At 44.3% G+C, this 27,095-nt stretch overlaps 4 protein-coding genes across 8 annotated transcripts in view; 1 reads left to right on the top strand and 3 right to left on the bottom strand.

The window, feature by feature from the left end:
- Window positions 1-351: 351 nt before the first annotated feature.
- LOC115106332 (tubulin-specific chaperone C-like) lies at window positions 352-2,896 on the bottom strand. The gene is made up of 2 exons (XM_029628943.2): window positions 1,406-2,896; window positions 352-1,268 (listed from the first exon to the last, which is right to left on the bottom strand). The coding sequence occupies exons 1-2, from the start codon at window positions 2,054-2,056 to the stop codon at window positions 801-803; spliced, it is 1,119 nt and encodes a 372-aa protein (XP_029484803.2). The 5' UTR covers window positions 2,057-2,896; the 3' UTR covers window positions 352-800.
- An 88-nt stretch (window positions 2,897-2,984) lies between these two features.
- LOC115106330 (BRD4-interacting chromatin-remodeling complex-associated protein-like) lies at window positions 2,985-11,424 on the top strand. 4 transcript variants are annotated; one of them, XM_029628937.2, is made up of 13 exons: window positions 2,985-3,065; window positions 5,424-5,477; window positions 5,806-5,851; window positions 6,028-6,076; window positions 6,201-6,266; window positions 6,878-8,062; window positions 8,187-8,223; window positions 8,317-8,366; window positions 8,451-8,500; window positions 8,753-8,898; window positions 8,982-9,076; window positions 9,173-9,275; window positions 9,374-11,424. In XM_029628937.2, the coding sequence occupies exons 2-13, from the start codon at window positions 5,450-5,452 to the stop codon at window positions 9,838-9,840; spliced, it is 2,322 nt and encodes a 773-aa protein (XP_029484797.2). In that variant the 5' UTR covers window positions 2,985-3,065; window positions 5,424-5,449; the 3' UTR covers window positions 9,841-11,424. The 4 variants fall into 4 exon arrangements, with proteins under 4 accessions (XP_029484797.2, XP_029484798.2, XP_029484800.2 ...); XM_029628938.2 differs by having other exon boundaries at window positions 2,994-3,065; window positions 5,429-5,477; XM_029628939.2 differs by lacking the exon at window positions 2,985-3,065 and adding an exon at window positions 3,240-3,311.
- On the bottom strand, window positions 11,340-15,046 carry si:dkey-21c1.4 (vitellogenin-1). Of its 2 annotated transcripts, none has more exons than XM_029628941.2 (5): window positions 14,672-15,046; window positions 13,266-14,345; window positions 13,056-13,157; window positions 12,243-12,359; window positions 11,340-12,145 (listed from the first exon to the last, which is right to left on the bottom strand). In XM_029628941.2, exons 2-5 carry the CDS (start codon window positions 14,338-14,340, stop codon window positions 12,117-12,119), a joined length of 1,323 nt encoding a protein of 440 aa, XP_029484801.2. In that variant the 5' UTR covers window positions 14,341-14,345; window positions 14,672-15,046; the 3' UTR covers window positions 11,340-12,116. The 2 variants fall into 2 exon arrangements, with proteins under 2 accessions (XP_029484801.2, XP_029484802.2); XM_029628942.2 differs by having other exon boundaries at window positions 13,266-14,342.
- A 5,946-nt stretch (window positions 15,047-20,992) lies between these two features.
- LOC115106329 (guanine nucleotide-binding protein subunit alpha-13-like) overlaps window positions 20,993-27,095 on the bottom strand; it is a 30,407-nt gene continuing 24,304 nt past the window's right edge. Inside the window, exons 3-6 of the mRNA XM_029628935.2 lie at window positions 26,690-26,740; window positions 26,409-26,609; window positions 24,771-24,905; window positions 20,993-23,937 (exon numbers count right to left, since the gene is read on the bottom strand). Coding sequence (XP_029484795.1) covers window positions 23,701-23,937; window positions 24,771-24,905; window positions 26,409-26,609; window positions 26,690-26,740 — 624 coding nt within the window. The 3' untranslated portion in view covers window positions 20,993-23,700. The remainder of the gene's footprint in view (window positions 23,938-24,770; window positions 24,906-26,408; window positions 26,610-26,689; window positions 26,741-27,095) is intronic.

Genomic DNA, 27,095 nt, shown 5'->3' with positions numbered 1-27,095 from the left:
ACAGGCCAGCAGACCTGATATGACATCTTCAGAAGTTGGCAGAACTTATGAGAGAAACCAGAGGAGCATACTGGTGTTAGAGTAGCTGAGGGCAGAGATCAGCACTGTCACAGTATGATTATAACCTCTACTACATGTCAGATTTCTCTGGGAAAAGTGGGGACAGGATGTGGAAAAGGGAAGAAACAGTTAGAGACAGTTTCCTATACACAGATTAGGCCCGGTCCTAGACTAGACAACACATTCAATGGAGATTCCCTATTGAACTTGCTTTTTAGTCCAGAACTAGGCTTAATATGCATCCAGGAAAACCACCCCAAACTGTTTCATGTACCATTAAAGACAAACTGACAGATTTATTGGTTTGTCAACCAAACCCTTTATTTACATCTTCACTAACACTCACCAAGACCACTTCCACAGATGAGAGAACAGTGAAAGAAATACATGTTGTAAACATTAAGGTGTGGCTATTATATATATATATATATTTTTTTTTAACAGACTAAGGTGGTCCTTTCTGAATAAATGAATGTGTAACAAGCTGTGTTAGTGACATTACCTGTGGTTAACATTCTAATTGTACTGCTCAAGAGTAGGGTAGTGAGAAAGCAGCAATGCGTAAACACACATATACATATATAAAACCCCGTCAGGACATTATGAAACAACCCATCAGCATTAGTCGCATAAGGCTTTGTCACCATCAGGACTGAATGATTGTTGAAGTCAATGACATAAATTCTAGAAAATAAGAAAATACTTCATTTGTTTGATTGACAGGCTCTTTATTTATGTCTCTAGGAGTCCCATTCAGTTCTTCTCTCAGCTTCTGGGATGACACACCAGTTAGGTGATTGGGTCCCTATGGCCAGCCAGTTAAAATCATCCACCTGGTTCCAGTTGTTCCTCTCCCGGTCCAGACCAGACACCTTAAAGTCCAGGTCCAGACCCGGGTAGGACCAGGCAAAGGGGGCGAAGCACACCCTTTGACAGTCTTCTATGATGGCGCGGCTGGTGACATGCAGATAGACCTGTGTGTCAGTAGTGTGGTGAGTCCGTAGCTGCTGGCAGGGGAAGGAGAGGGTGCTGCCGGTGCAGTGGTCGACGAATACAGAGCTGGAGACCGGCCCAGAGAAGATCTCACAGTTCTGGACGTGTTTGATGTGGACGGTGCTTGGGGATCCCAGGAGTCTGACCTTGCAATTGGTCAGGTGGGTCAGGAGAACATCCTGTTGTTTGATCTCCTCCGCTGTCTTGGTCAGCACCTGCCAAAGACAAACAGTGGTCATCAGACATTTAAACTACATACCTTCAAAGAGTAGAATCTACAGCACAGTTGACTAGAGACAAGCATTCTCATAATAAATTATTTAATGAATCGTGTTATGTTAGGGACTTTTACCTGGGATTCAAAGTGGGAGAAGCCACACTGTTCTGGGGGGCTTATGGCTCCATCCACTTTAATTCGGCCAGAATCCTTAGGTGTTACAGGTGACGCTGGGTCCGCGACAGGTGGATCTACTTTGGGTGTATTTGCTGCACGCGACCTAAAGGCGAACTTCTTCTTGGGGAGAATCTCATCTCTCTTCTCGGTCAGAGAGTTCTGTAGTTTCTGGAGCGCCACCTGTGCCTGTCTCAGCTCGTACTGCGGTAAAAACACAATGCTGTCGTTTAGAAACTTCTGGAGCTGTTGTGTTTTAGTAGTCACCTCCTCCAAGGTTTTGGTGGCCAGGACACGGTCAGTAGCCCCCGAGCAACCAGCCAGTAACTTCTCGATAGCCGCCCTTTCGCTGCCGAACGTCGCGGTGAAGAACCCGCTCTTCTCCTCCGTGACAGACTGACTATTTTTCACCTCTTTCTTTCTCTCCACGTCCTCGAGCCTATCCTGTTCCCGTTTCAGCATCCCCTCTGGGATCTTCACGCCTAACTCACTAGGCCCAGAGTCCCCGTTTCCCTGACAAATACCACTCTCCACATCCATATTCTCGTTTATGTTGTTGTATCGGCACATGCGGAAGCGATAATGTCGCTTGGTAACAAACGGCATTCTCATTGGATAAATCCCTCCCCTCGTGTGGCTATACTGTCACTTAATTGGTGGGTTATGGAACGGCGTTTCTTACGTTTTCCCCACTCTCACCTAAAGTCCACAGTGCCCACGAGAGCTGGTGTCAGCCAAACCACAGGTTCATACACGATTGTTTCTGCAACCCATAACAAATATCCATATATAATGTTTCCCATGTTCTATCGTGCCCTACTGCGAAAACAAATGGAAGGATTCCTGGGTTTTAAATCGAGGCAAATATAAAATGAATCTCAGTATAGTTAAAGAGTATATCAGGGGCCACCTTCACAGTAGAAGAGTGTATTTATTCCTCAATGTCACACACACCTCACTTTCATATGCAGTAACATTGTATTATTCTGCAGGAAGGAATAACTTCACTCGTCCAAAGGAGACAGCTGTAACTGTTTGCAAAACTATGAAATGGGTCTATATTATATGGAATAAAATAGGCCTACATGAATTCACACCACAATAGATTGAATTGCGGTATACATAGTTGACCCCAATCTGTTATTGAAACATGGTGTACAGAGCAGCACTATGAATAAGATTACTTATTAAAGCTGTTTACCGCCCTCCTATATGCCCTTGGAGGGTATATGAGTGGAATATAACGCCCTCGTTTTGATGATCTCTTTGTAGTCATTCCTCCTCAATTACTTAAGCAGCCACATCAAGGTGTGGCATCTATTAGTGGCCCCCTACCGTTCATAATAGCCAAGTGTACAGTAAAACAATTTCCTATTCATATGGGAGAATTTAAGTATCTGTTAAGTAAAAAAATAAAATAATAATGAATGGTAGAACATAGCTTTTCAGTATTTATAGTTTAGTAACTATTTGGTTGTCCTATGTGAGTACTATGGAATATTGCAACGCTATCTGTAGAATGCTCTGATGTTGCTGCCTTCTGCTGGAGCGGCACTACCCCGACTACCCGTGCTGTGATGGCGAGGAAACCCCGTTGACAAGGCACTGCTTTTTCATGACGGTGAGTTTCCCTTTGAGTGTATTATAATTTTGTGATAAAATTTCAAGGAAAAAACACACACAACCTCCTTCCTCCCTTCCTTCTGGGGGGGAATAGAGTGAGAGTGGAGAGAAATATATCTGAGACAGAACAGGGACAGTGAGAAAAATATATGAGTGGGAAAGGAAGGAGGGAGGGAGGAGGAGGGGGGAGCAAATTAAAAGTTGCCAAATGGAGATATTGGGTTTCAAGAAGAGTGAGACAGGAGTAAGGGTTTGCCTTCTTTCAGTCGTCTTTATGTTATGCTAATCGAAATAAATATTTATGTCTCGACGCTGTTTAGTCCGTTTAACCGTGTCAACGAATTCTATCCGACGTTTCTAAATAGGCGACAACGGAGCTAACCAAGAACAGGCCGATGTTTACCAGTTAAAAAAAAAAATCCTCGGTCAAATAAGTAGCCCCAAGAGCTGCTTGATGGAAATCTCCACGCTCTAGTAAATTCCACGATTTGAAATACGTCTGTTCAGCAAATCGAGAGAAATGTGACGTTTTGCATGCTGGCAGATGAGCTAAATACTGTAGAAGACAAGTGGTAGCTTTTACCCCAACAGAGAAGGAGCACGTCAGCTAGAGGCTGGAAGGACAGGCTTTTTTTGTTGTTGTGCTCCAATACGATTCATTGTCTGTCGATTGTCTATTTTTTTGGGGACATAAAAAAAATAGCAAGCTATACATTAACTGGCTTTGTTAACGACGCCGAAGATTGAGCGTCGTGCCACGACTGTCGTTAGCTAGCGGTTCGACTCAGCACAATGCTAAGATTTGGGAGGGTGTTATTGCCATGTCGAAATTCAATTGGAGCAAAAATGTTTCGACTATTCTTCGGATGAGCTGGTTTAGCTATCTCTTCTTATACGCCTACTCCGACCACTGGGCGAGTTGTAGGGGGGAGAGGAAATGCTATATTGTGTGTTTATTTTTTGCATTTATTGGCCAGCTAGCTGACTGAGTTCAAGCTAGCTGCTCGTTTTCCCACATTCGGCCAAATTTATCTAGTCAAATCTTTGATATTCCCAAGCCAACTGACAGTTTTTTTTTTACACTGCGTGTGAATTCGGACAGTTAAACGTTATTTGACACATATAAATGCAATGTTTAGTGGTGCTAGCTCGCCGCTATGGCATAAAATAATGCCAATGAAATGGGCAGAGGGACATTATAAAGCTAGCTACGGTTAGCTAGACGCGTAGCCGACATACTACGACGCCATCAGATTATTTTAAACTAATCTTTCGTTAACTAACAATACTTGAAGGGACCATCCAAGAGCGCCTATATCGGTTTAATTTGTGAAGTAAAATTTATTGTTTTGTTTCCTTTTTTGGGGGGTGGAAAACTGCATATAATAAAGTGCCACGCTTATCTGCGTATGCCACATGTTTTGTTAAGGACAAACATACAAACTAGCAGCCCAACTATAGAAAATGCAACTAGTTTCGTCATTTCAAAACGGCCTGTTAAATCTGATTAACCATAGTCGTGTAATTCCCTTTACATTGAACTACTCAATTGTAGCTGAGACTGTCGCATTGTTTTGAGGCTCGTCATCAGGCTTTTCTTTCTCAAATAAAGATGGTGGCGGAGTCGCCATTTTGTTTCAGACTTGCTACATTTTTCCAGACTGACGGGAGTACGAGGCTACATCACTGACTGGACACAATGTATCAGATTTGTAATTCGACATGACATCGAATGAATGATACAAATACGTTTAAAAAATAAGTCTATAATTGGGACACATTGCAGTATATTAGGCCCCCTACACTGGCAATCCATTTTTCAAAGCCCCACCTTGTTTAACTCTGCCATTGCGGCTCTATGAATTAACCAAATAACAGGTTTGCCCTTGAGAATAGTATGATACTATTGCTATTCACTGTTCTATGGCCCCTTCCGCCACGAGACGAAGGTCAACATCATAGGAGTTAGTTCTGTGGAATGTTGGCTATAAAATGTTTTCTAAACGTTCAACTCCCAGACAACCTTGAAATTGAACAGGGTGGAGTTATTTACACCGATGGCCATCTTCATTCTATGGGAGGTGACAGGAGAGACGACCAATATGCAGGAGAACGGTAGGGTTCGGGAGCGTCACTCGCGGTCTGCTGTAGAGAGCATGGTGCTTGCAACGCCAGAATAATGGGTTTGCACACGACTGTAAATCGCTTTGGATAAGAGCGTCTGCTAAAATATCCTATATTATTACTCTCAGGGAATCTGGATACTAGGTGGAGGGATAGGGGCAATACTGTACGTACTGTTCTCTTAACCTCGCTCTCTCCCATCTGTCTCTCACCCTGCTCCCTTCTACTCCAGCACAGAAAATAAAGGGTGGTTAATTAATGATTCCATGCCCGCTGTCAGAAAGCTGTGAGTGTTTTATTGCGTCATCACCAACTGTCACCACACACCACTTCCTCTTTATTGGCCCACTCTCAATGTTTCTGCATTGCTCTTTAGTGCTCATAAGCATTCATAGGAATTGTTGCCTCTATCCAGAGTAGTGACAGGGGTTTGAATAAAAGCTCATATTGCATTTGAGCATTTTTAGCATAGTTACAGAATGTATACAGTTAAAAGCCTTAATATAATATTTTCCACTTATCCTTCATTCCATTACACATAATTTTTCTCACATCATCCTTCACTCATCCAAACCTCCACTCACTTCGTCCCTCTCTGCTTTCACCTCTCCCAGGTGTCATGGATGATGAGGACGATCGCCGTCTTCTGGATATTATAGGGTAAATCTGTCTGACAATTAAATCACAAACATAGTCTATAACATATCTAACACTAAGGCATTCATAATGGCAGGTGGAACAGATAAGTTTGTTGTCCAGGGGCTACAAATGTTAACTAAATTGCATTTTTTTAAAAAATCTGATTGTCTGACTCGAGCTCCCTCCCTCTCCTTCAGAGATGTGCAGGCATTGAATGACTACCTCCACGGCTCCACCAACAAGTCTGTGAGTGTTTCCCCCCCTCTGGTCTACTAGTTCATCCATGCCTATTTAAACTAACATAATATTTAATAAAGTTAGCAGGCTGCTTTGTGATACAGGTGAAGTGACTGTGTGTTTTCTCCTTCAGATTGAGGAGGATGATGTGACGAACGCAGCGTACGGCTCTGCTGGAACCTTCTTCACTAGTAACACTGTGAGTCTTAGTAAACCTTTACTTACCTGCTGCCAGTGGGTTTATATACTGACGGAACCTGCATAGTTGCCAGCAGCATACCACCCTGCATCCCGCTGCTGGCTTGCCTCTAAAGCTAAGCAGCATCAGTCCTGGTCGGTCCCTGGATGGAAGACCAGATGCTGCTGGAGTGGTGTTGGAGGGCCAATACTGTTCCCTCTGGTCTAGGGAGATCCCAGGGCAGTGAAGGGGACTTTGCCCCGCCTATCGTGCAGTCTTTCTGATGGGACATTAAACAGGTGTCCTGACTTTCTGTGGTCATAAAAATCCCATGGCACTTATCATAAGATTAGGGGTGTTAACCCTGGTGTTATGGATAAATTCCCAACCTGGCCCCATTCCATCGTGGCCATCTAATCATCCTCCTAATTTGCATATATCACTCCTCACCTCTCCACCTGATAGCTGGTGTGTGCTGAGTGTTCTGGCACAAAAATGGTCGGCGTGCATCACCCAGGTGGGTGCTAGACACTGATGGTGGATAATGTGAACTTCCCACTACTATGTAAAGCACTTTGAGTACCTTGAGTATCAATTCTAGTTATAAAGTGTTATTTTTTTCTCTCTCTCAGGCTGGCTCTAACTCCGGCCTCAAAGATGGCGAGTTTGAGGATACAGCGGGGGCTGGCCTCCAGCTTTCCAGCAGCCTATCGTTCATCGAGGATGAGTTGGGGGGAGGAGCCTCTCCAGGAGGAATGGATCTTGGAGGAGGAGAGGACCAGCACTTTGACATCCTGCAGAAGTCTCTCATGGAGGCAGACATCACTGAACAGACTCTGGAACAGGAGGCCATGCTAGACTCCCAACCACCTCCCCCTCCGGCCTCCTCCCCATTCCCCGCCCAGCTGGTCTCGGGGGGGTACAGCGGCGGGGTCACCACGGCGACAGCAGCGTTTCCCAGTGGTCAGTTTCTCCAGGGCGTATCCCAGGTGTCCCAGCTGCCCAACGGCCAGGCAGGGGGGCACATCCAGGTGTTGGGGTCCTTCGGAGGTGGAGGGGTCCAACAGATCCTCCTCCGGCAGGGTGGGGAGATCGGGGGGGTGATGGGGGGAGTAGCAGCAGGGGGGCAGGTGTTTGCCGCCTCCTCCCAAGTGGGCCAGGTGAACCAGGTGGGCTTGCCCTTTAAAAACATCCCCCTGCAGAACATCATCATCCAGAGAGGACCAGGGGGCACCCAGGCCCTGGTCAGACCTATCCAGCCCAAACCCCTTCAAGCTGGGGCTCAGACAGTCTACAGCCTGGGACTCCAGACCACAACCACCACCATGGTTAACACTGCGGCCCAGGGACACTACACAGCTAACGGCTCCATCCTGGTCCATTCTCCGCTGGGGCAGCAGAACCAGGGACAACAAGTCCAGGCCAATCTGGCCCCAGGGCAGTACCTGGTCCACCACAATGGCTCCTCAGACCCATCCCAATCAACCATGGTAGCCAATCAGAACACAGTGCAGCTTGTCACCGGGCAGAACTTCACGGCGACGGCGGGTGGTCAGCTGATCCAAGTGGGAGGCAGTCAGGTGGGAGTAGGAGGAGCCATGACCCAAAAATGGCAGACTTTTCCTGGTACTAGCCCTGCCTCCATCCAGGCGGCATCAAATCAGGGGTGTCTGACGCTGGTTGGCACAGCGACCGCAGGGGTTCGGGGTCAGGTGTCGTGCAGCCCAGTGCAGCGCCTCGCAGTGACTCAGAACAGCAGCTCCCTCTCCCCCATGTCTCTCTCTGGTACTGCCACACAGGATGAGGAATACTCACAGGTATTAACTACAACTCTCTACCCCTCGCTCACTCTCTCTCTCTTTCTCTCCCTCTCAATTATTACCCTCTTTGTATTCGTTTCTATAAATATTTTGTTGTTTTCTTCTCCACTTCCTGTCACAGGCTCAGACACAGCTTGTCAACCTCCTTGGAAACAAAGGTTTGTGTTTGTATATGAGTTTATGTCTCTGTGTGTAGTTACAGACATAAAGAAACCCCTCTCCTGATTTCTGTTTCCTTTTTTGTCTCCTAGCTGTGAAAACAATGACCTCCGTGAGCCAAGACTCCCTGCTAAACACACAGGTAGTCTACATGTTGCACACGTGTGTGTTTGTGTGTTAGTCTGTGTTTGTGTGCGTGATGATGAAAATGACGTGTCTCTTGTAGGTCAGCGCTCAGAAGAGGCAGGCCCCTCAGCAGCTCACCAGAGGAGCAATGTAAGTAGTGTGTGTTTGTGCGTATAAATCAGTGGAGGCTGCTGAGGGGAGGACGGTTTGATGTAATGGCTAGAATGGAATGATATCAAACACATGAAAACCATACGTTTGATGCCATTCCATTCACTCCATTCCAGCCATTACTATGAGCCGTCCTCCCCTCAGCAGCCTCCAGCGTTATAGATGTGAGTATATCCACATATGCATTTATACTGATTGTATGCGACAAGTGTACAATGTGTATGTCTGCAGGATGCTACATCAGTTGACGATGGATCGTTCAGGGGTTCTGTCACCTGACATCACCCGCTTCACCTCATTGGACGACGCACTGCACAGACTCCTCCCCTACCACATGTTCCACGGTGCTCCGCCCAACAAGGAAGAGTTTTCTCAAGGTCAGAAACCTCCCCTACACCGTGTGTGTGTGTGTGAGACACCGTGTGTGTGTGTGTGTGACACTGTGTTCTGTCTGTACCAGTGGATGATGAGTTTGAGACGATGGCGACTCAGGTGTTGAAGAGGACCCAGGTTATGATCAACAAATACAGACGACTGCTGATGGTGGAGGCTGAGGTGAGAACACACACACACGGACATATGCACATACACACAAATACTTGTTTATCTTCAAAATTGTAAGGATGTTGCTAAGTCCCTCTCTTCCTGCAGCGCTCCAGTCCCTCCTCAGAGATGGTGATGATTGACAGGACCTTTAACCAAGAGGAACGGCAGAACCTGACACAGGACAAACGTATGATACTGGTTGACCCAGGTGAGGAGGAGGGAAATGGCAGGAATGTGGATCATTCAAAAGCGGTGGACCATTATTTTTCATCATGTCTCTTTCTCTCTTTCTCCCTCCCTCCATAGATGGCTTCTTGGAAGATTTCTGTTGTGCGGTGAAGCCGTCTCTCCTCTCTCCCCCCTGCCTCCCCTTGGACCCTCTCTCCTCCCCCTCGTCCAACCATGGCCATAGACAGTCAGTGGGGGGGTTGAACACAGACTCCCCTCACAGGACAGACCCCCAGTCAGGCTATGGAGACCCGGGGGGAGGTAGTGGGGGAGGAGGAAAAGACTCTTATAAGAGTATCATTGACCTGAAGAGAACTCAACATAGCAACTATGGAAACAAAGCTGCTTGTAGCAACAACAACAGCAACTATCACCTTGGAAACGTGGCTGCTACGGCCACAGCGGCAGTGTCGACAGGGACGGAACAGACTCAGCACCTGTCTCACCTGCCCTCTCACCCCCAGGTCCCCCTACCACTCCCTCCCACCCCGCCCGACACAGACTCGGTTCTAGAGGCAGCCGTCAACAGCATTCTAGAATGTTAGAGACTGACAGGCAGACGTGCCCATCACTCTATCCTTCCATTCCTCCATCTCTCATCCTCCCATCCTTTAAAACGAGTTATATCCACAAAGAGTTCTCTATATACAGTATCTCTATGACAACAGGTACAACTCAGATATTACTGCCACGTGTGTCCACTTATATCAGTGCATTTGTAACAACCTAACCATTGCAAAACTTCTATTTGATCAAATAAGCCTCACGAAGCAAATTAGCAATTACATTTTTTGTTGGCCAAATTCGACACCCTTTCTCATTGACCTCTATACAAACATTCCTAAATTCCTGAAACTCAATGTTAGGCTACGTCCCACAATGTTGAAGTTCAGGGAGGAGGAAGATGATGATTCTGTGCCTGAGAAATTCTACGTTGTCCTTGAAATGTTTACATGAAAAAGCCTTGTAAGAAATGTCCTTTTTGCACCTGACATTACACACCTACACATAAAATACAGTAGTAATTGATGGATTGGAAAACTACAACAAATATAGCTATTTTTGTGTTTTCTACATCAGTCTTCACAGTAAAGTCAAGCCAGAGAGACTCACTCACACTCTTGTGTCTATATAACGACTAAACAAGCAGCTTTTGGTTTTCTGTCAGTTGTCATTTTCTTATTTGGCATTTTTCTTTTGTACCTTAAAGGTATGTGACGCCCCTCTGCACTCACACACATTCACTCTCATTAGAGTGTATTGGTGCTGGGGGGAACTAACTCCTCAGATTGAGGGAGAAATGTTTCGCCGTGTTTCTTTTTTTGGTTTCAATTTTTTATAAATCACGATTTGTGTTGTTAGGGATGTGTGTACCAGCGAAGTTAACACGCAACCACTGTAACTATGGTGAGATTTAATGACCCTGGAAGGTTATGGGTTGTATGTCTCTGCGTACGTACGCTGGACGAATGTCACTCATTACTTCGCCTGCTTAACTTTCCTCTCCTCTATTCTATCCATCACTTCACTCAATCCTCCTGTCCCGCCCAACAATTATACCCCAATCAACAGGAGAGGGGAGTGTCTATGCTCATAAATTGACTGAATGAACAGACTGAAGGCTTTAGAGAGAGAACACAGCTGTCTGTTTTACATGTTGTCTTGTCAACCCTCTGTATTTCAGCCCTGGTCCTGACCACCCCCATGTCTCAAATGACACCCTATGCCTGTGATAGTGCACTACTTTTGACAAGCTTATGTGGCGTGGAGCAAAAGTAGTGCACTTAATGGGAAACAGTTGTTTCACACAGGAGTGCCTAAGGTTGATAGACTAGGCTCTTTCTGGCAAGGAGTGACACATTTTTACTTCATTACCCCCATTTTCACTGTTTACTTTGGTCTCACTCTACATGCTTTGTATAGTTTTTATATATATCTATATATAAAAATGAAACAATATTTATACTTTTTTGTAAAGAAAAAGAATGTAAAAACATTTTGTATTCTGTTGGCTATGAAGTGTTCCAAAAGAAATTGTTACAAATACTGTGTTGTTCATTTTTAGTTTGTGTTCACTACAACAGAAAGAGAAAAGTCAACAATACATTCATTTTGAATACAATCATAAATGGGCATAGCCTGATTCATTTGAAACTTAACCTTTCTCAAACATGTAGTATTGGTAAAACCTTCACAGTCAGTTAAATACTGCAAGCACACACACTGTAATACTTGTTATTATAGTATTACTATACTTGGGCCAGTTTGTCTCATGGCTGGTCATGACTACATTCAATCATTTGAGGCATTGATAGGGAGGGCATGCTACACACAGTACATTGTCAGTTTAAACAAAAACAGTCCAACAGTGACACTTGCTGGATTGGCTGGGAGTCCTTTAGGAGTGCTGAATTAGCTTTTGATGCTGTTCTCACTAGTTTAGAGAGAACACAATTCATTTTTAACTTGTCCTAGAAGCAGACGTGCTGTAACATTGAGATATCCTTCCCTTTCATAAACAGTTAACAAAACAACAGCAAATGCAACATAAATACTTAAAGAGTTGTCCACAAGGTTTACAAGAAATTAAACTTCAAACTGAAATGAGACTATTTCCCTGGGCACCTCATTGTTGCTTCTGTATACATTTCATCTCCTTTCACACAGAAGAATATGTGTATAAAGCCAAAGCGTTTTCGCCATAGCTGCAGCTCGTCAAATATGTCTCCTGTTGGAAAATGTTTCTCCACCACACCACTAGGGGCGCGCTCCCAGAGTGAAGAGGTTTCCCCTTAGTTTGACCCCTACCACTCAGCAGGGCTCAGTGGTACTTCCTCCAGCGGTCATGCTCTAATGAGGGAAAACACACAAGTCAGTAAACATATAAAGATAAAGAAAGTCAGTCAATTTTTTTGAAGAAAGATTGAAGTCACACACACACACTTACTGATGTGTGGGTAGTGCCAGGTGTAGCCCAGCACACAGTATCCTGCTAGCAGCATGGCCACTCCTCCCACTCCACCTTTCCTCACATCTATATACCTCCTGTAGTACCACTGCCATCCTAGAGAAAGAAAGAGATGGTAGATGGACCTAAAAGAGATATCATGGGATAACCAAATAGATTCACTGTGTGTGAATGTGTATGTGTGTGTATGTTTGTCGGGCTGGGTTCCCCTACTGGCGTTTTATTTGGCAACCCCAAGTTTTCTGATGAAAAAAAAAACATTTAAAAAGATAAAACCTACTACCATACGCCGTTCAAAGGCGCTTAAATCTTGCCTTGCCCATTCACCCTCAATGGCACACATACACAATCCATGTCTCAATTGTCTCAAGGCTTAAACATCCATCTTTAACCCGTCTCCTCCCGTTCATCTACACTGATTGAAGTGGATGTAATAAGTAACATCAATATCACCTGGATTCATCTGGTCAGTCTATGTCATGGAAAGAGCAGGTGTTCCTAATGCTTTGTACACTCAGTGTACATTAAAAGTTGTTTCCACTACTTTCAAAGCAACTTAGTAGCCGGTAACTTCTTAATGTTTTGTATACTCAGTGTATGTGATCGTAAACAAATGTAAGCTAGGATTAAAATTATGTTTTTGTCAAATATCTGTTTGGACTTCTTGCGGTCAATTTGTAGTCTACAAATGATTTGTAACTATGTTCCGGCCCCCTGACCATCCGCTCAATGAAAAACAATCGTCCTATAGCTGAATCTAGTTGATGATCTCTGGTGTAGGGTGTCTTCTACCGCTGATCAGGGCCTGTACTCCATTTCTGGGGTTGCGGGGAGCTCTGGTAGCGATCCAGCAAGGTAGTTCCTTCAGCCTCACCTCCCCTAGAGACAGTTTACCTACAACACAACATGCCAGTCAATCAGTGCTGGTCTCATCTACAGCCAGTAGAGATGTCAATGGATTAGGCAGCCATAATACAGTAGGACCAGAGAAACACTACAGACCCATGATCCTCTGCTCAGTGCCATACTTCCTGGTGTCGAATGGCGCTTTTTCCCTTGTCACACTCTGATTGGCTGTTGCTGACTCTGTCCTCACGGAGGTTTGACCGAGTTCAACCGTGAGCAGTCTTCTGGTCTTGTTATACAGATAGTCTTTGTTACAATCAGCGGTTGTGGTCTGAACACGGTCCAGTACTGTTGAAACGTGGTTGACCATGAGTTGTCCCCTGTTGCTTGTCTTGCTGCGTAGACCGTCTTTATTGAGGTCAGAGGTTATGGTTGGGTTATGGTCCAGTGCGATTGTCTTGCTGTACAGACGGTCAGGTTTGACGGTGGTGTGGTCCTGGATGCTGGGTCTGGGCTGACCACTGCCTGACCCCTGCAGCTTCTCTTCTCCTCCCACCTCCTCCCTACTGCTCCCCACCTCCTCCTTCCAGAAGGGTCTTGCTTCACTCTGTGCCCCTGGTAAAGGCTCCTGGGATAGTGTGGCAGCAGCTCTGGCTGTCTGAGCAGATAGTTCAATCTGCTCCCTCAGTGAAACCTTCTTCTTAGAGGCAGCTTTTGCTTTAGTGCTCACTGGGGCTGTGGCAGGGACTGCTTTGAGTTTGGCTATCGCTTTGAGTTTTGTGTGGATATTGGCTGGATCTTTTGCCAGACTGTCCTTGGAGAGAATGAAAGTCTCATCAAGGAGCTTCTGCCGTTTCTTTGACGTTGTTGTTGATGACGATGAGGAGGAGGAAGGTGATGGTGTCTTCTTATTGTTTTTAGTAGTTGTCGATGATGATGATGATGATGATTTCTTACTCTTGGTGGTAGTTGCCAATGGTGATAACGCTGGTGATGGAGACGAAGATGATGCCTTCTTACTCTTAGTAGAAGTTGTTGATGGTGATGAAGAAGACGATGATAAAGATGTCTTCTTGCTGTTCTTGTCTGTGATGAGGTCAGCTGGGCCAGGGGGGATCTGTGACCTTTGTGTGGTTGTGGTGACCGGAGCCATCTTGCATCTGGGAAGGTGGCTGTTCAGTCTCTTGAAGTTTTTCCCACAGAACGGGCACGTTTCACTGGAGGACGACATCACTGCTGGAAAAGAGACAGGATTATAGATGATGTAAATATTATGTTGTTATTATGGTCTGACAGAGTTTGACACAAAGGATTACATTATTTTCAACCAATAACTTTCTAGCTTTAATATCTTAAGAGAAAAACTCTACATAATCTATACATTAATATGTAATACATGCATTACTTTTCTCGCAATCAAATGGGTTAATGAGTTTGATGACCATTATTAGGCTTTTATAGTCTGCATAGCCAGAGTCGTGCTCCTGACAATGGGAAATGCCATGTTGGTTTACATAATCCGCATGACACGAGTCTTGAGTGGTAGAATCAATTTTACTTGCCGTTTGTTGGTTGCTAGAACGAAACCAGCGGCACTTCAACATCTTCTAATGCTTATCATCTTCTTCTTGACGAAATGTAAACTTGTGTCATTTTACTGTACGCGTGGAACATTTGGTGCACACGTTGTTTCAACCATAACATTTTTGTCAGCTAAATACTTTTGGAAAAGACCCCTTGGGTAGCACAAGTAAACGCCTGAGGAAATTAACTAGATAATTCCACATCGAAAATATTTTCAGCACAAATAAAGCTTTAGAAATGTCTGATAGTACTTTCTCTAAACGAACTGTTATTGCACTCGTTACCGATACAGCAATTGGTTAGATTTGTAACGGTAAAAACGAAACAATGTATCTCGTAGTCTAGAGAAAGTGTGCGTGGTAGTTGAAAAATAGATCTTTGCTGACCCCTAGTGGAAGCTACACCCACAGATAGAACAATGAGACAGAAATTTCACCGGATGTATAAATGTGAAACATCCGCTTGGCGTTTACACTCCCTACCAAATATGGTGGTAAGCGGAAGCCCAGTGGACGGAAGTGGGAAGGCCAAATCAAATGAAACGAGAAAGAGCGTGTACTCGCTGGAATTATTATGCACGGTAGTGAATGACAGAAAACAGGCGCTTGAAATTAGAAAGCAAGTCCACTTTTCTCGCGTGTATGAGAAGCAATGCCCGTTCGCGTTTCGTTTGATTTGGCCTGGAGAAGAAAAAACTATATGGATTTTGAGGGATATTGTGCAAATGTTCTCATCTATGAAACATTTGATCTCAATACAGTTTTCTGTTCGAAACACTAGCATCACATTTTTGTAGACTTTACACTTTGGCAAAGCTTCCAAAAATTGCGTTGTTTAGAATGAGTGCAAGGAAGGATTGAGTTAGGGGCTCCCGAGTGGGCAACGGTCTAAGGCACTGCATCTCAGTGCTAGAGGCATCACTGGTTCGATTCCAGGATGTATCACAACCGGCCGTGATTGGGAGTCCCATAGTGCGACGAACAATTTTTTAATTTTTAATTTTTATTTCACCTTTATTTAACCAGGTAGGCTAGTTGAGAACAAGTTCTCATTTGCAACTGCGACCTGGCCAAGATAAAGCATAGCAGTGTGAACAGACAACACAGAGTTACACATGGAGTAAACAATTGGCCCAGCGCTGTCTGGTTTAGGGTTTGGCCGGGGTAGACCGTCATTGTAAATAATAATTTGTTCTTAACTGACTTGCCTAGTTAAATAAAGGTTAAAAATAAAATAAATATTGCACACGCGAAATACAGAGTAGGCGTTCCCTAACGAAAATATGCAAATAACGCTAGAACGCTTGGCTCTGCCCACGTCCTTGCTTGTTCTGCCAACTCTGACTCATTGTTCCCATTGAAAACGAGAGGCTGTAGTCTATCTTGGGTTACTTATAAACATCTTTGCTACAGCTCCAGCCTGAACAGAGAGACTGGAACCAAGGATTACCTGTTTAATGCGAGTAAAGTACGTAGGATAAAACATGTCATAACAGGCCTGATGGAAACAGAAGATTTTGTCGGTAAACGTTCAATATATCGGGAAAAAGAAAAAACGTTAGACAAGGTGGGATCTTTTTGTGTCGGTAAAATGAATTATGCGAGAATTGTAGAAATATCGGTGGGAACGCTTTTATGCGCAAATATTAATATAACTATCATATCGAAGTAAATTTGGAGTCACGTGATGTCATTGTATGGTGCTCCCACAACAACTCGTGAAAGAATACAGTTTATTCGGCTACATATTAAATAAATTATGATGAATTTTACAGGGCAGTGAAAGTGCAAGTTGATGAGTTTGAAACTGCTTTCCAATAAATACCGAGGATCTTCTTATTCTGGTGACATGAGAGTCGATGCTTGGCTGCCTTTTGCCAAATACAAATGATCTTACTCTTCTGGCTATTATAATATTGTCATTATACCTGTAACTGCAAACTGTTGGCAAGCCAACGGGTGGGTGTCAATACCAGTGTACGTATATAACGCACAATTTTTTGGTGAGAAAACCCCAGTTGAAAATGCGATGGAAACCCATTCAATTTGTATTTTTTATTCGCTACATGGGAATTTAACCGCAAAAAGGAAGTTCGGAACCAATATACACAGGCAGTTAGGAAACCTAAGGCTGGCTTTTTCAAGCAGAAATTTTCATCCTGTAGCACAAACTCAAAAAAGTTCTGAGACACTGTAAAGTCCATGGAGAATAAGAGCACCTCCTCCCAGCTGCCCACTGCACTGAGGCTTGGAAACACTGTCACCACTGATAAATCCACTATAATTGAGAATTTCAATAAGCATTTTTCTACAGCTGGCCATGCTTTCCACCTGGCTACCCCTACCCCGATCAACAGCCCTGCACCCCTCACAGCAACTCGCCCAAGCCTCCCCCATTTGTCCTTCACCCAAATCCAGATAGCTGATGTTCTGAAAGAGCTGCAAAATCTGGACCCCTACAAATCAGCCGGGCTAGACAATCTGGACCCTCTCTTTCTAAAATGATCTGCCGAAATTGTTGCAACCCCTACTACGAGCATGTTCTACCTCTCTTTTGTATCGTCTGTATTCCCATAGATTGGAAAGCTGCCGAGGTCATCCCCTTCTTCAAAGGGGGAGACACTCTAGGCCCAAACTGCTATAGATCTATATCTATCCTACACTCCTATCTAAGGTCTTCGAAAGCCAAGTTAACAAACAGATTACGGACCGTTTCGAATCCCACCGTACCTTCTCCGCTTTGCAATCTGGTTTCGGAGCTGGTCATTGGTGCAGCATTGGGGCTGGTCAAAGCCCCACCTTACCTCAGCTCACTGGTCACCATAGCAGCACCCACCTGTAACACGCACTCCAGTAGGTATATCTCACTGGTCACCCCCAATGCCAATTCTTCCTTTGGCTGCCTTTCCTTCCAGTTCTCTGCTGCCAATGACTGGAACGAACTGCAAAAATCACTGAAGCTGGAGACTCATATCTCCCTCACTAGCTTTAAGCATCAGCTGTCAGAGCCGCTCACAGATCACTGCACCTGTACATAGCCCTTCTGTAAATAGCCCATCCAACTACCTCATCCCCATACTGTATTTATCTTGCTCCTTTGCACCCGTGTCTCTACTTGCACATTCATCTTCTGCACATCCACCATTCCAGTGTTTCATTTCTAAATTGTAATTCGCCACCATGGCCTATTTATTGCCTTTCCTCCCTTATCTTACCTCAATTGCACACACTGTATATAGACTTTTCTACTGTATTATTGACTCTATGTTTCTTTATTCGGGCGGCAGGGTAGCCTAGTGGTTAGAGCGTTGGACTAGTAACCGGAAGGTTGCGAGTTCAAACCCCCGAGCTGTCGTTCTGCCCCTGAACAGGCAGTTAACCCACTGTTCCCAGGCCGTCATTGAAAATAAGAATGTGTTCTTAACTGACTTGCCTGGTTAAATAAAGGTAAAATAAAAAAATAAAAATTCCATGTGTAACTCTGTGTTATTGTTTGTTTGTTGTATGTGTCGAACTGCTTTGCGTCATCTTGGCCAGGTCGCAGTTGTAATTGAGAACTTGTTCTCAGCTAGCCTACCTGGTGAAATAAACATAAATACAATTGTGTTCACGTCGGGCCTGAAACACCTCATAATTCAATTCACGATGATTATACATCCGCTAAGACTGGACAGTTTTATCTCAAAGACTCAATCATGAACACTCTTACTGACAGAGGTGGCTGCTTTGTGATGATGTCTTGATCTTCTTGCCTTTTGTTTGTGCCCAATAATGTTTGTACCATGTTGTGTTGCTGCCTTGCTTAGGTCACTCTTTATGTAACGTTGTGTTGTCTCTCTTGTCGTGATGTGTGTTTTGTCCTATATTAATATACACTGCTCAAAAAAATAAAGGGAACACTTAAACAACACCATGTAACTCCAAGTCAATCACACTTCTCTGAAATCAAACTCCACTTAGGAAGCAACACTGATTGACAATACATTTCACATGCCGTTGTGCAAATGGAATAGATAACAGGTGGAAATTATAGGCAATTAGCAAGACACCCCCAATAAAGGAGTGGTTCTGCAGGTGGTGACCACAGACCACTTCTCAGTTCCTATGCCTCCTGGCTGATGTTTTGGTCACTTTTGAATGCTGGCGGTGCTTTCACTCTAGTGGTAGCATGAGACGGAGTCTACAACCCACACAAGTGGCTCAGGTAGTGCAGCTGATCCAGGATGGCATATCAATGCGAGCTGTGGCAAGAAGGTTTGCTGTGTCTGTCAGCGTAGTGTCCAGAGCATGGAGGCGCTACCAGGAGACAGGCCAGTACATCAGGAGACGTGGAGGAGGCCGTAGGAGGGCAACAACCCAGCAGCAGGACCGCTACCTCCGCCTTTGTGCAAGGAGGAGCAGGAGGAGAACTGCCAGAACCCTGCAAAATGACCTCCAGCAGGCCACAAATGTGCATGTGTCTGCTCAAACGGTCAGAAACAGACTCCATGAGGGTGGTATGAGGGCCCGACGTCCACAGGTGGGAGTTGTGCTTACAGCCAAACACCGTGCAGGACGTTTGGCATTTTACCAGAGAACACCAAGATTGGCAAATTCGCCACTGGCGCCCTGTGCTCTTCACAGATGAAAGCAGGTTCACACTGAGCACATGTGACAGAGTCTGGAGACGCCGTGGAGAATGTTCTGCTGCCTGCAACATCCTCCAGCATGACCGGTTTGGCGGTGGGTCAATCATGGTGTGGGGTGGCATTTCATTGGGGGGCCGCACAGCCCTCCATGTGCTCGCCAGAGGTAGCCTGACTGCCATTAGGTACCGAGATGAGATCCTCAGACCCCTTGTGAGACCATATGCTGGTGCGGTTGGCCCTGGGTTCCTCCTAATGCAAGACAATGCTAGACCTCATGTGGCTGGAGTGTGTCAGCAGTTCCTGCAAGAGGAAGGCATTGATGCTATGGACTGGCCCGCCCGTTCCCCAGACCTGAATCCAATTGAGCACATCTGGGACATCATGTCTCGGTCCATCCACCAACGCCACGTTGTACCACAGACTGCCCAGGGGTTGGCGGATGCTTTAGTCCAGGTCTGGGAGGAGATCCCTCAGGAGACCATCCGCCACCTCATCAGGAGCATGCCCAGGCGTTGTAGGGAGGTCATACAGGCACGTGGAGGCCACACACACTACTGAGCCTCATTTTGACTTGTTTTAAGGACATTACATCAAAGTTGGATCAGCCTGTAGTGTGGTTTTCCACTTTAATTTTGAGTGTGACTCCAAATCCAGACCTCCGTGTGTTGATACATTTGATTTCCATTGATCATTTGTGTGATTTTGTTGTCAGCACATTCAACTATGTAAAGAAAAAAGTATTTAATAAGAACATTTCCTTCATTCAGATAGATCTAGGATGTGTTATTTTAGTGTTCCCTTTATTTTTTTGAGCAGTGTATATTTTTATTTTATTTTTAAACCCAGCCCCCGCAGGAGGCCTTTTGCTTTTTGGTAGGCCGTCATTGTAAATACATAGTTGTTCTTAACTGACTTTCCTAGGTAACGGTTAAATAAATATATATTTTTTAAAGTCAGCCAAAACTTAAAACCTCAACGTCAAAATGGAGTCAACATACAAGTGTAAGTAAAAACAAATGTAAATAAGTTAGAAATTGTGCTACTAATGCACAAACATCTCATAAAAGTAATGTTTTTGTTTGGTTAGCTTTTGGAAATTGTAGAAATAAAACATTTTCCTTCAGAAGTAGCTAGGCAGGCTAACATTAGTTAGCTAATTATTTTTCTAGCTATCATATAGTATGCGTATATTAATAGTTAAATAGTTAATACAAGTAGACATGCAATCATAATTGACTGTAGCGCATATAAAGCACCCACAAGCTACCGGTGACTGAAAACACAATCATCGAGTGACGAATTTCCGGACAAGGACGGTCCATTTAAAAATCATTCCTTCCTCCCTCGCCCCTTGCCCTGCAAGTGTGTACTCGTCAGACGTCATCAGAAATGTACACTTAATTTGAGGGGATAGTGTGTGTCTTTTAAGTGTTTGGAATCCAGCCTTAGGCTATGGTCCAAGCACTTTGCCTTGTACTCCGATGGAGCACTTTATACCAGGGTTTCTGAAATGATTGTGAACTATCTGTAATTGTCAGGCCCTTGGGTAGTTGAATCATGTGTGCTTGTGTTGAGCGGGATAATAAAAACATGTGCACACTGGGGTGGTCTCTGGTCCAGACTCAAACTGCTGCTTTATAGTCTATGGGCTGAATGAAGTGACAATTCACAATTTATTAGAAAAAGTGTTTTATTGTAAAAATTAGTGGCATATAAAAAAAATGCAGATTGTTAAGAGAAAGAAACATATGTTCATTGACAAGGCCAACCGTGAAACAGTGATTTTGTTGTTGAATCATTTAAACATGGAAGTAAACAGTTTTAGATTACAACTAAGGCATCAGGGCACAGTTTTACAAAAGTTATGCAAAAACTTAAGCTTTTTGAAAAATAAATAAGCTCATAAGAACTCAAATGGACTTCTTAAATATCTTCCTAAAATGATTGTCGCTAGGCAACAGAGCTATCTAGCAAGGGCAATCATGTTAGCATATTTCTTACCGAGATTACTGGTCTAAAATGTTTTATTGGATTTAAAACAAATCCAACTGAAAGTTTCAGTAGAGTCAATAAACATGTTCAATTGCTTTCATTAGCTTATTTTCTCACTTCCATGAGTTTAAGACAAGTGTTTACTATAGCCATCTTGGAATTACAAGAAGAAATCCAATAACTTCCTTTTCAAGAATCAAATTTATTTTGAACTATTTTCTTAGGAAGAAACTTAAGGACATTTGCAATAACCTTATTGAGGAACAGCACATTTTAATACGTATAAAGTTAAGGGGGAAAAAATGGCACTTAAGAAATGTCTTCTAAAAGGTTTTGTGAAACTGGGCCCAGGCGTCAGTCTGTACAAGGCCAGAGCGAGGCACAGTGGAAAGACAGACACGTAATCTCCGGAACTAGAGAAACTGGGCCCAGGCGTCAGTCTGTACAAGGCCAGAGCGAGGCACAGTGGAAAGACAGACACGTAATCTCCGGAACTAGAGAAACTGGGCCCAGGCGTCAGTCTGTACAAGGCCAGAGCGAGGTACAGTGGAAAGACAGACACGTAATCTCCGGAACTAGAGAAACTAGGCCCAGGCGTCAGTCTGTACAAGGCCAGAGCGAGGCACAGTGGAAAGACAGACACGTAATCTCCGGAACTAGAGAAACTAGGCCCAGGCGTCAGTCTGTACAAGGCCAGAGCGAGGCACAGTGGAAAGACAGACACGTAATCTCCGGAACTAGAGAAACTAGGACAGTCGATCTTTATACAGTCATATAAAAGGCAGTGTGACGTGGTAGGAGAGAAACGTTCAAAACGCTAATCTGGAGTCAGTCTCTAGCTGTCTCTCAGCCCTATGAGGTGGCGTATCTTACAGTGTTGGCATACCTATACACACACTATTGTCATCAACAACAGGTTACAGTATGGACATGAAAACAAACAAACTAATCTGTCATATTTGAAACTAAAAGATACATTTGAGTCAGTCTGTACAACTATAAACATGATCACATCCATTAGACAGACAACCTCACTGACTAATAACACAAGTCCCTTTACAAGGCCACCAATGGGAAGGGAAGGAGGAGGCGGTACCTTTAACTTGTCGTGGTAACCTGGGCCACGTTCCGTGGGGGCAAAAACATTATAGAAAGTTCAGACAGAAATGAACACGCATACGAATCTGCCTGAAAGTTCTGGAACCTTGCGCCCCAAATTAATGTACTGTAGCCCAGGGTCTGAGACATGCCCCCTCTGCTTTTCTGGTCCGTTAGGGCACACTGTAGAAAAATGTTTCAAAACATTGTGCAATGGAAAAAGAAAACAAGTGTTTCTTATTGGACAAGTTCAGATAGTACATCCCTGTTTCAGCCCTTTTTCTTCCGCTTCATGCTTAGTGAATACGTCCCAGAACAGGTTCTCACAGGAAGACATTTAACAAAAAGAATCGAAAGCTTCAACCTGGGATATACACTATAGACCAGGAGTTTTCAACTCTGACCCTACGAGGTACGGAGTGCTGCTGGTTCTGTTCTACCTGATCATTAATTGCACCCATGTGGTGTCGCAGGTCTAAAATCAGTCCCTGATTAGAGGGGGAAGAATACAAATTTAAAAGCAGTGGAGGTCCAGATTTGAATTTGAGGGTATAGACAGACTACAGCCCTATGGACAGACTGTTTATTACAATAATAACACAATAAGGCCATCCTTTGTAGCGGTACCTCCATCCAACCCTGAGATAACAATACTAGATAACTGTCCAAGTATGTGTGTTGTGTCCTTACAGCAGAATTACATGTGAACTACCTGGGAATAGAAAGGTAGAAATTTGTAAACTGTATACACACGTTAAAATGTATTGACTATAAAGACATGATTGATTACATGATAGCTAATGCCAAAACAGGTATACACAGATAGCGCAGGGTGCGCACGCACACACACACACACACACACACACACAGTGATTAAGGGTTATTAAGACGTTGTTGTATTAACGCATTGTGGTTTCTGTCAGTCTCACAGGTCTCAGATCAGTGGACAGGAGAGGGGCTATGACAGCATGGCAGGCTTCAAAACTGGTCCAAGGACAGTGCTTATTATCCAGCGTTCAATCATGTCCCTGGCTCCTAAAAGGTCAAACTGACCTCAGAGCAGTCTATAGACCATCCACTCAACACAGTGCAGTAAAAACCAAATAAAACCATTGAAACAACAAAAGTGGAACATCAAGGTCCTCCCCAAGGCACTGGGGTCCTCAATCCGGTCCTCTTTTGAAGGTGAGAGCAGTCCTCAATCAGGTCTTCTTTTAGGCGGGAGAAGAGGTCCTCTCTGGGGTTCTCTCGGAGGCTGGTTCCTCTCAGGTCCTCTCTAGTGGTCATAGGTCACTGGAGCATAAGCTGTTTGAGGTTTTCGTGGAGGATGGTATCCTTGACATCTCGGAACACCAGGCGGATGTTCTCTGTGTTGATGGCTGTGGTGAAGTGGTGGTAGAGGGGCTTCTGTGTCGCATCTCTTCTCTTCCCCCGGAAACAGTCCACTAGGAACTTCTGGACGTCCGGCAGGCTGTGGTCCGGCCCCGTGTACTCTGGAAAGTATTTCTTCAGCGAAATGTTCGAGACCTGCCAGGAACAGATCAACACAAAGTTTATTCGCCACGTGCACAGGATACATCAGATGTAAAACATTACAGTGAAATTCTTTACTGAGAGCTCTTTCCCACAATGCAGGGTTGATAATAATGTAGATAGATAATAGAAAATAGAATAAAAACACGCAAGAAGTACGATATAAGTTGAAGAAATATGAGAATGCAAGTATACACAGGTCAGTGCCAGTCCCTTATTCAATGTGTAAGGTGGGGTTTTCGTTAGGTAAATGTGGCACAGGACAACGTAACCGGCAAGATTTACATTTACTGGACATTTACCCATGGTGCTCAAAATCACATTTAGATTGTAATTCATTTTAACAGAATAGAATTTAGCCTGTAAAGTTCTAATAAAATAAAGTAGAACAATGTTCTTATTCCAACATGTCAGGTTTTATTGAAAAGCAAAATATAACATATGTATAATATAATTTGCGAACAACCTGTACTATAAGCCATTTGTATGTACACTTTAATCAATATCAACTGATTGGCTCAAACACATTGAGGAAAGAAATTCCACAAATTAACAAGGTACACCTGTTAATTGAAATGCATTCCAGGTGACTACCTCATGAAGCTGGTTGAGAGAATGCCAAGCGTGAATAAGTGAAAATCTTAGTCAACCAACAGCCTATCGACCAAACAATGAACCAGTTGACTAATTGGGGTCAGCCCTAGTAGAATCTGAAGGTTGGTGTGGCCTCAATAACAACACATTTATCTCTGAAAAGCAAATAGAGTCTAGTTTCTTGTGTGAACCCTGCTTCCTAGAGTGTTTGGTGTGATTGTGATGTTACGGACCTTCTCCTCCAGGAGGTCAGTCTTGTTGAGGAAGAGGATGATGGAGACAGCGAGGAAGACTCGGTTGTTGACTATCGTTTCAAAGATGTTCAATGACTCTCTCAGACGGTTGGTCTGTCGGTCCTCCATCAAGACCTTGAAAAAATAAATACATTAGGGAGTGTGTGAGTGAGAGAAACAAAGGGAGTGTGTGGTGAGTAGGGCTGGGCGATATGGCAAATAAATTATCACGAGATATATATTTTTTCATCCGATAACGATAATTATCACGATATTAATCAAATTATGTTTAAAAGGTGCATATCTGCTTCAAACTCAAGAATGCCTTAACAAACCGTGGTTAGAGCGTTGGACTAGTAACCGAAAGGTTGCTAGAACGAATCCCCGAGCTGACAAGGTAAAAATCTGTCGTTCTACCCTGAATAAGGCAGTTATAACCCACTGTTCCCCGATAGCCTGTCATTGTAAATAAGAAGTTGTTCTTAACTGACTTGCCTAGTTAAATAAAGGTTAAAAAAAAAGCGCTGTCAGTATTGACTGCTTCGGGCAACATCCCTAGATTGGCTGGTGTTTAGGGGCGTTTATCAACTCCGTGTGCAGCAAACTCAAAATTCCTGCATGTTTCAAAGAGTGATTTCGCTTCAGATGTTGAAAAAGGTGGCCTCCCGGGTGGCGCAGTGGTTAAGGGCGCTGTACTGCAGCGCCAGCTGTGCCATCAGAGTCCCTGGGTTCGCGCCCAGGCTCTGTCGTAACCGGCCGCGACCGGGAGGTCCGTGGGGCGACGCACAATTGGCCTAGCGTCATCCGGGTTAGGGAGGGCTTGGTCGGTAGGGATGTCCTTGTCTCATCGCGCACCAGCGACTCCTGTGGCGGGCCGGGCGCAGTGAGCGCTAACCAAGGTTGCCAGGTACACAGTGTTTCCTCCGGCACATTGGTGCGGCTGGCTTCCGGGTTGGATGTGCGCTGTGTTAAGAAGCAGTACGGCTGGTTGGGTTGTGTATCGGAGGACGCATGACTTTCAACCTTTGTCTCTCCCGAGCCCGTACGGGAGTTGTAGCGATGAGACAAGATAGTAGCTACTACAACAATTGGATACCATGAAATTGGGGAGAAAAAGGGGTAAAAAAAAAAAAAAATGTCGTATTACCAGACTTCGTAGCCACCCGTCTACGGCACAATTTGCTCCGAACATTGTTCTGCTCTTTGTCGGACTTCAAAAAGCCAAACCACTTCCAAATTACTGAAACAGTCGAACCCTTTTTATCAATAATTTCTTAGTTGGAAGCTGCTCCTTCTCCGTGGCTATCACTGTTTTCACCTACATTACTCATTTTTCCTGGTTAATAGTGGCTACTCCATCACTCATTTTTCCTGGTTAATAGTGGCTACTCCATCACTCATTTTCCCTGGTTAATAGTGGCTACTCCATCACTCGAGGTGCTACATGGATTTTAGTGGACCTCTCCACGTGCATATTGTCACTTCTCTGCACGTTCCTGCTGCGTCAGAGGGGAAATTATTCTATATCGTCATTATAGAATAAATATCGTTATCGAGAGAGGTAATTACCTCGATAATTATTGATATTGATTTAATCGCCCAGCCCTAGTGGTGAGTGTGTGTCCACTGTGTGTGTACCTGGTCATACTCTGAAGAAGACACTAGGAACAGTATGGAGGTGACAGAGTCAAAACACTCAAACCACCGTCGTCTCTCTGAGCGCTGTCCTCCCACGTCCACCATCTTGAAGGGAACACTCTTGATCTCAAAGTCGTACTCATGGATGCCTTTAGTGGGCTTGCGGGCTAGCAGGATGTCCTGCTGGGAAGGGATGTAGCTCTGGAGGAGAGGGAAAGAATGATAAGTGGAGGACAGGAGAGGGGGATGTAGAGTGAAAGAGGGATAAAGAGGAAACACACCTGCTCCCCCAGCATCTCCACATTGTCCAAGAAATACTTCACAGACTCACCCTAAGAGACAGAGAAGAGACATTTGTTTTAGCTTCCTGGATAATCATACTAATCTATCAGCCTAAAACTGTTGCACGTGAGTGTGTGAGTGGGTGTGTGTGTGTGTAGAGCATTTATGGATCTTCCTGTGTGTGTGTGTGTGTGTGTGTGTAAATGTGTACACAGTGGCAAGGAAAAGTATGTGAACCCTTTAGAATTACCTGGATTTCTGCATAAATTGGTCATACAATTTGATCTGATCTTCAACTAAGACACAACAATAGACAAACAGTGTGCGTAAACTAATAACACACAAATTGTTTTCAAAGACGACTGCAAGATAACAGCGCAGAATGCTCAATGAGGTTAAGAAAAA

Source organism: Oncorhynchus nerka, linkage group LG23 (assembly GCF_034236695.1).
Source record: "Oncorhynchus nerka isolate Pitt River linkage group LG23, Oner_Uvic_2.0, whole genome shotgun sequence".
In the NCBI taxonomy this organism is placed as follows: Eukaryota; Metazoa; Chordata; class Actinopteri; order Salmoniformes; family Salmonidae; genus Oncorhynchus; species Oncorhynchus nerka.
The sequence above is the reverse complement of the archived record's forward strand: the minus strand, read 5'-3'. Positions and strand labels throughout refer to the sequence as shown.

What these genes read in the sequence shown, in the direction of transcription:
- si:dkey-21c1.4 (XM_029628941.2), bottom strand. Translation starts at nt 14,340, where the DNA reads ATGTCGTCCTCCAGTGAAACGTGCCCGTTCTGTGGGAAAAACTTCAAG. An exon ending in CACTGAGCAGAGGATCATGG is followed by an intron (nt 13,158 to 13,265) that starts GTCTGTAGTGTT and finishes GTTGTGTTGTAG; the next exon opens with GTAAACTGTCTCTAGGGGAG. An exon ending in AGTACAGGCCCTGATCAGCG is followed by an intron (nt 12,360 to 13,055) that starts GTAGAAGACACC and finishes TTCTTTCTCTAG; the next exon opens with GATGGCAGTGGTACTACAGG.
- LOC115106330 (XM_029628937.2), top strand. Translation starts at nt 5,450, where the DNA reads ATGATTCCATGCCCGCTGTCAGAAAGCT. An exon ending in ACTCCCTGCTAAACACACAG is followed by an intron (nt 8,367 to 8,450) that starts GTAGTCTACATG and finishes TGTCTCTTGTAG; the next exon opens with GTCAGCGCTCAGAAGAGGCA. An exon ending in TATGATACTGGTTGACCCAG is followed by an intron (nt 9,276 to 9,373) that starts GTGAGGAGGAGG and finishes CTCCCTCCATAG; the next exon opens with ATGGCTTCTTGGAAGATTTC.
- LOC115106332 (XM_029628943.2), bottom strand. Translation starts at nt 2,056, where the DNA reads ATGAGAATGCCGTTTGTTACCAAGCGACATTATCGCTTCCGCATGTGC. An exon ending in TCTCCCACTTTGAATCCCAG is followed by an intron (nt 1,269 to 1,405) that starts GTAAAAGTCCCT and finishes TGTCTTTGGCAG; the next exon opens with GTGCTGACCAAGACAGCGGA.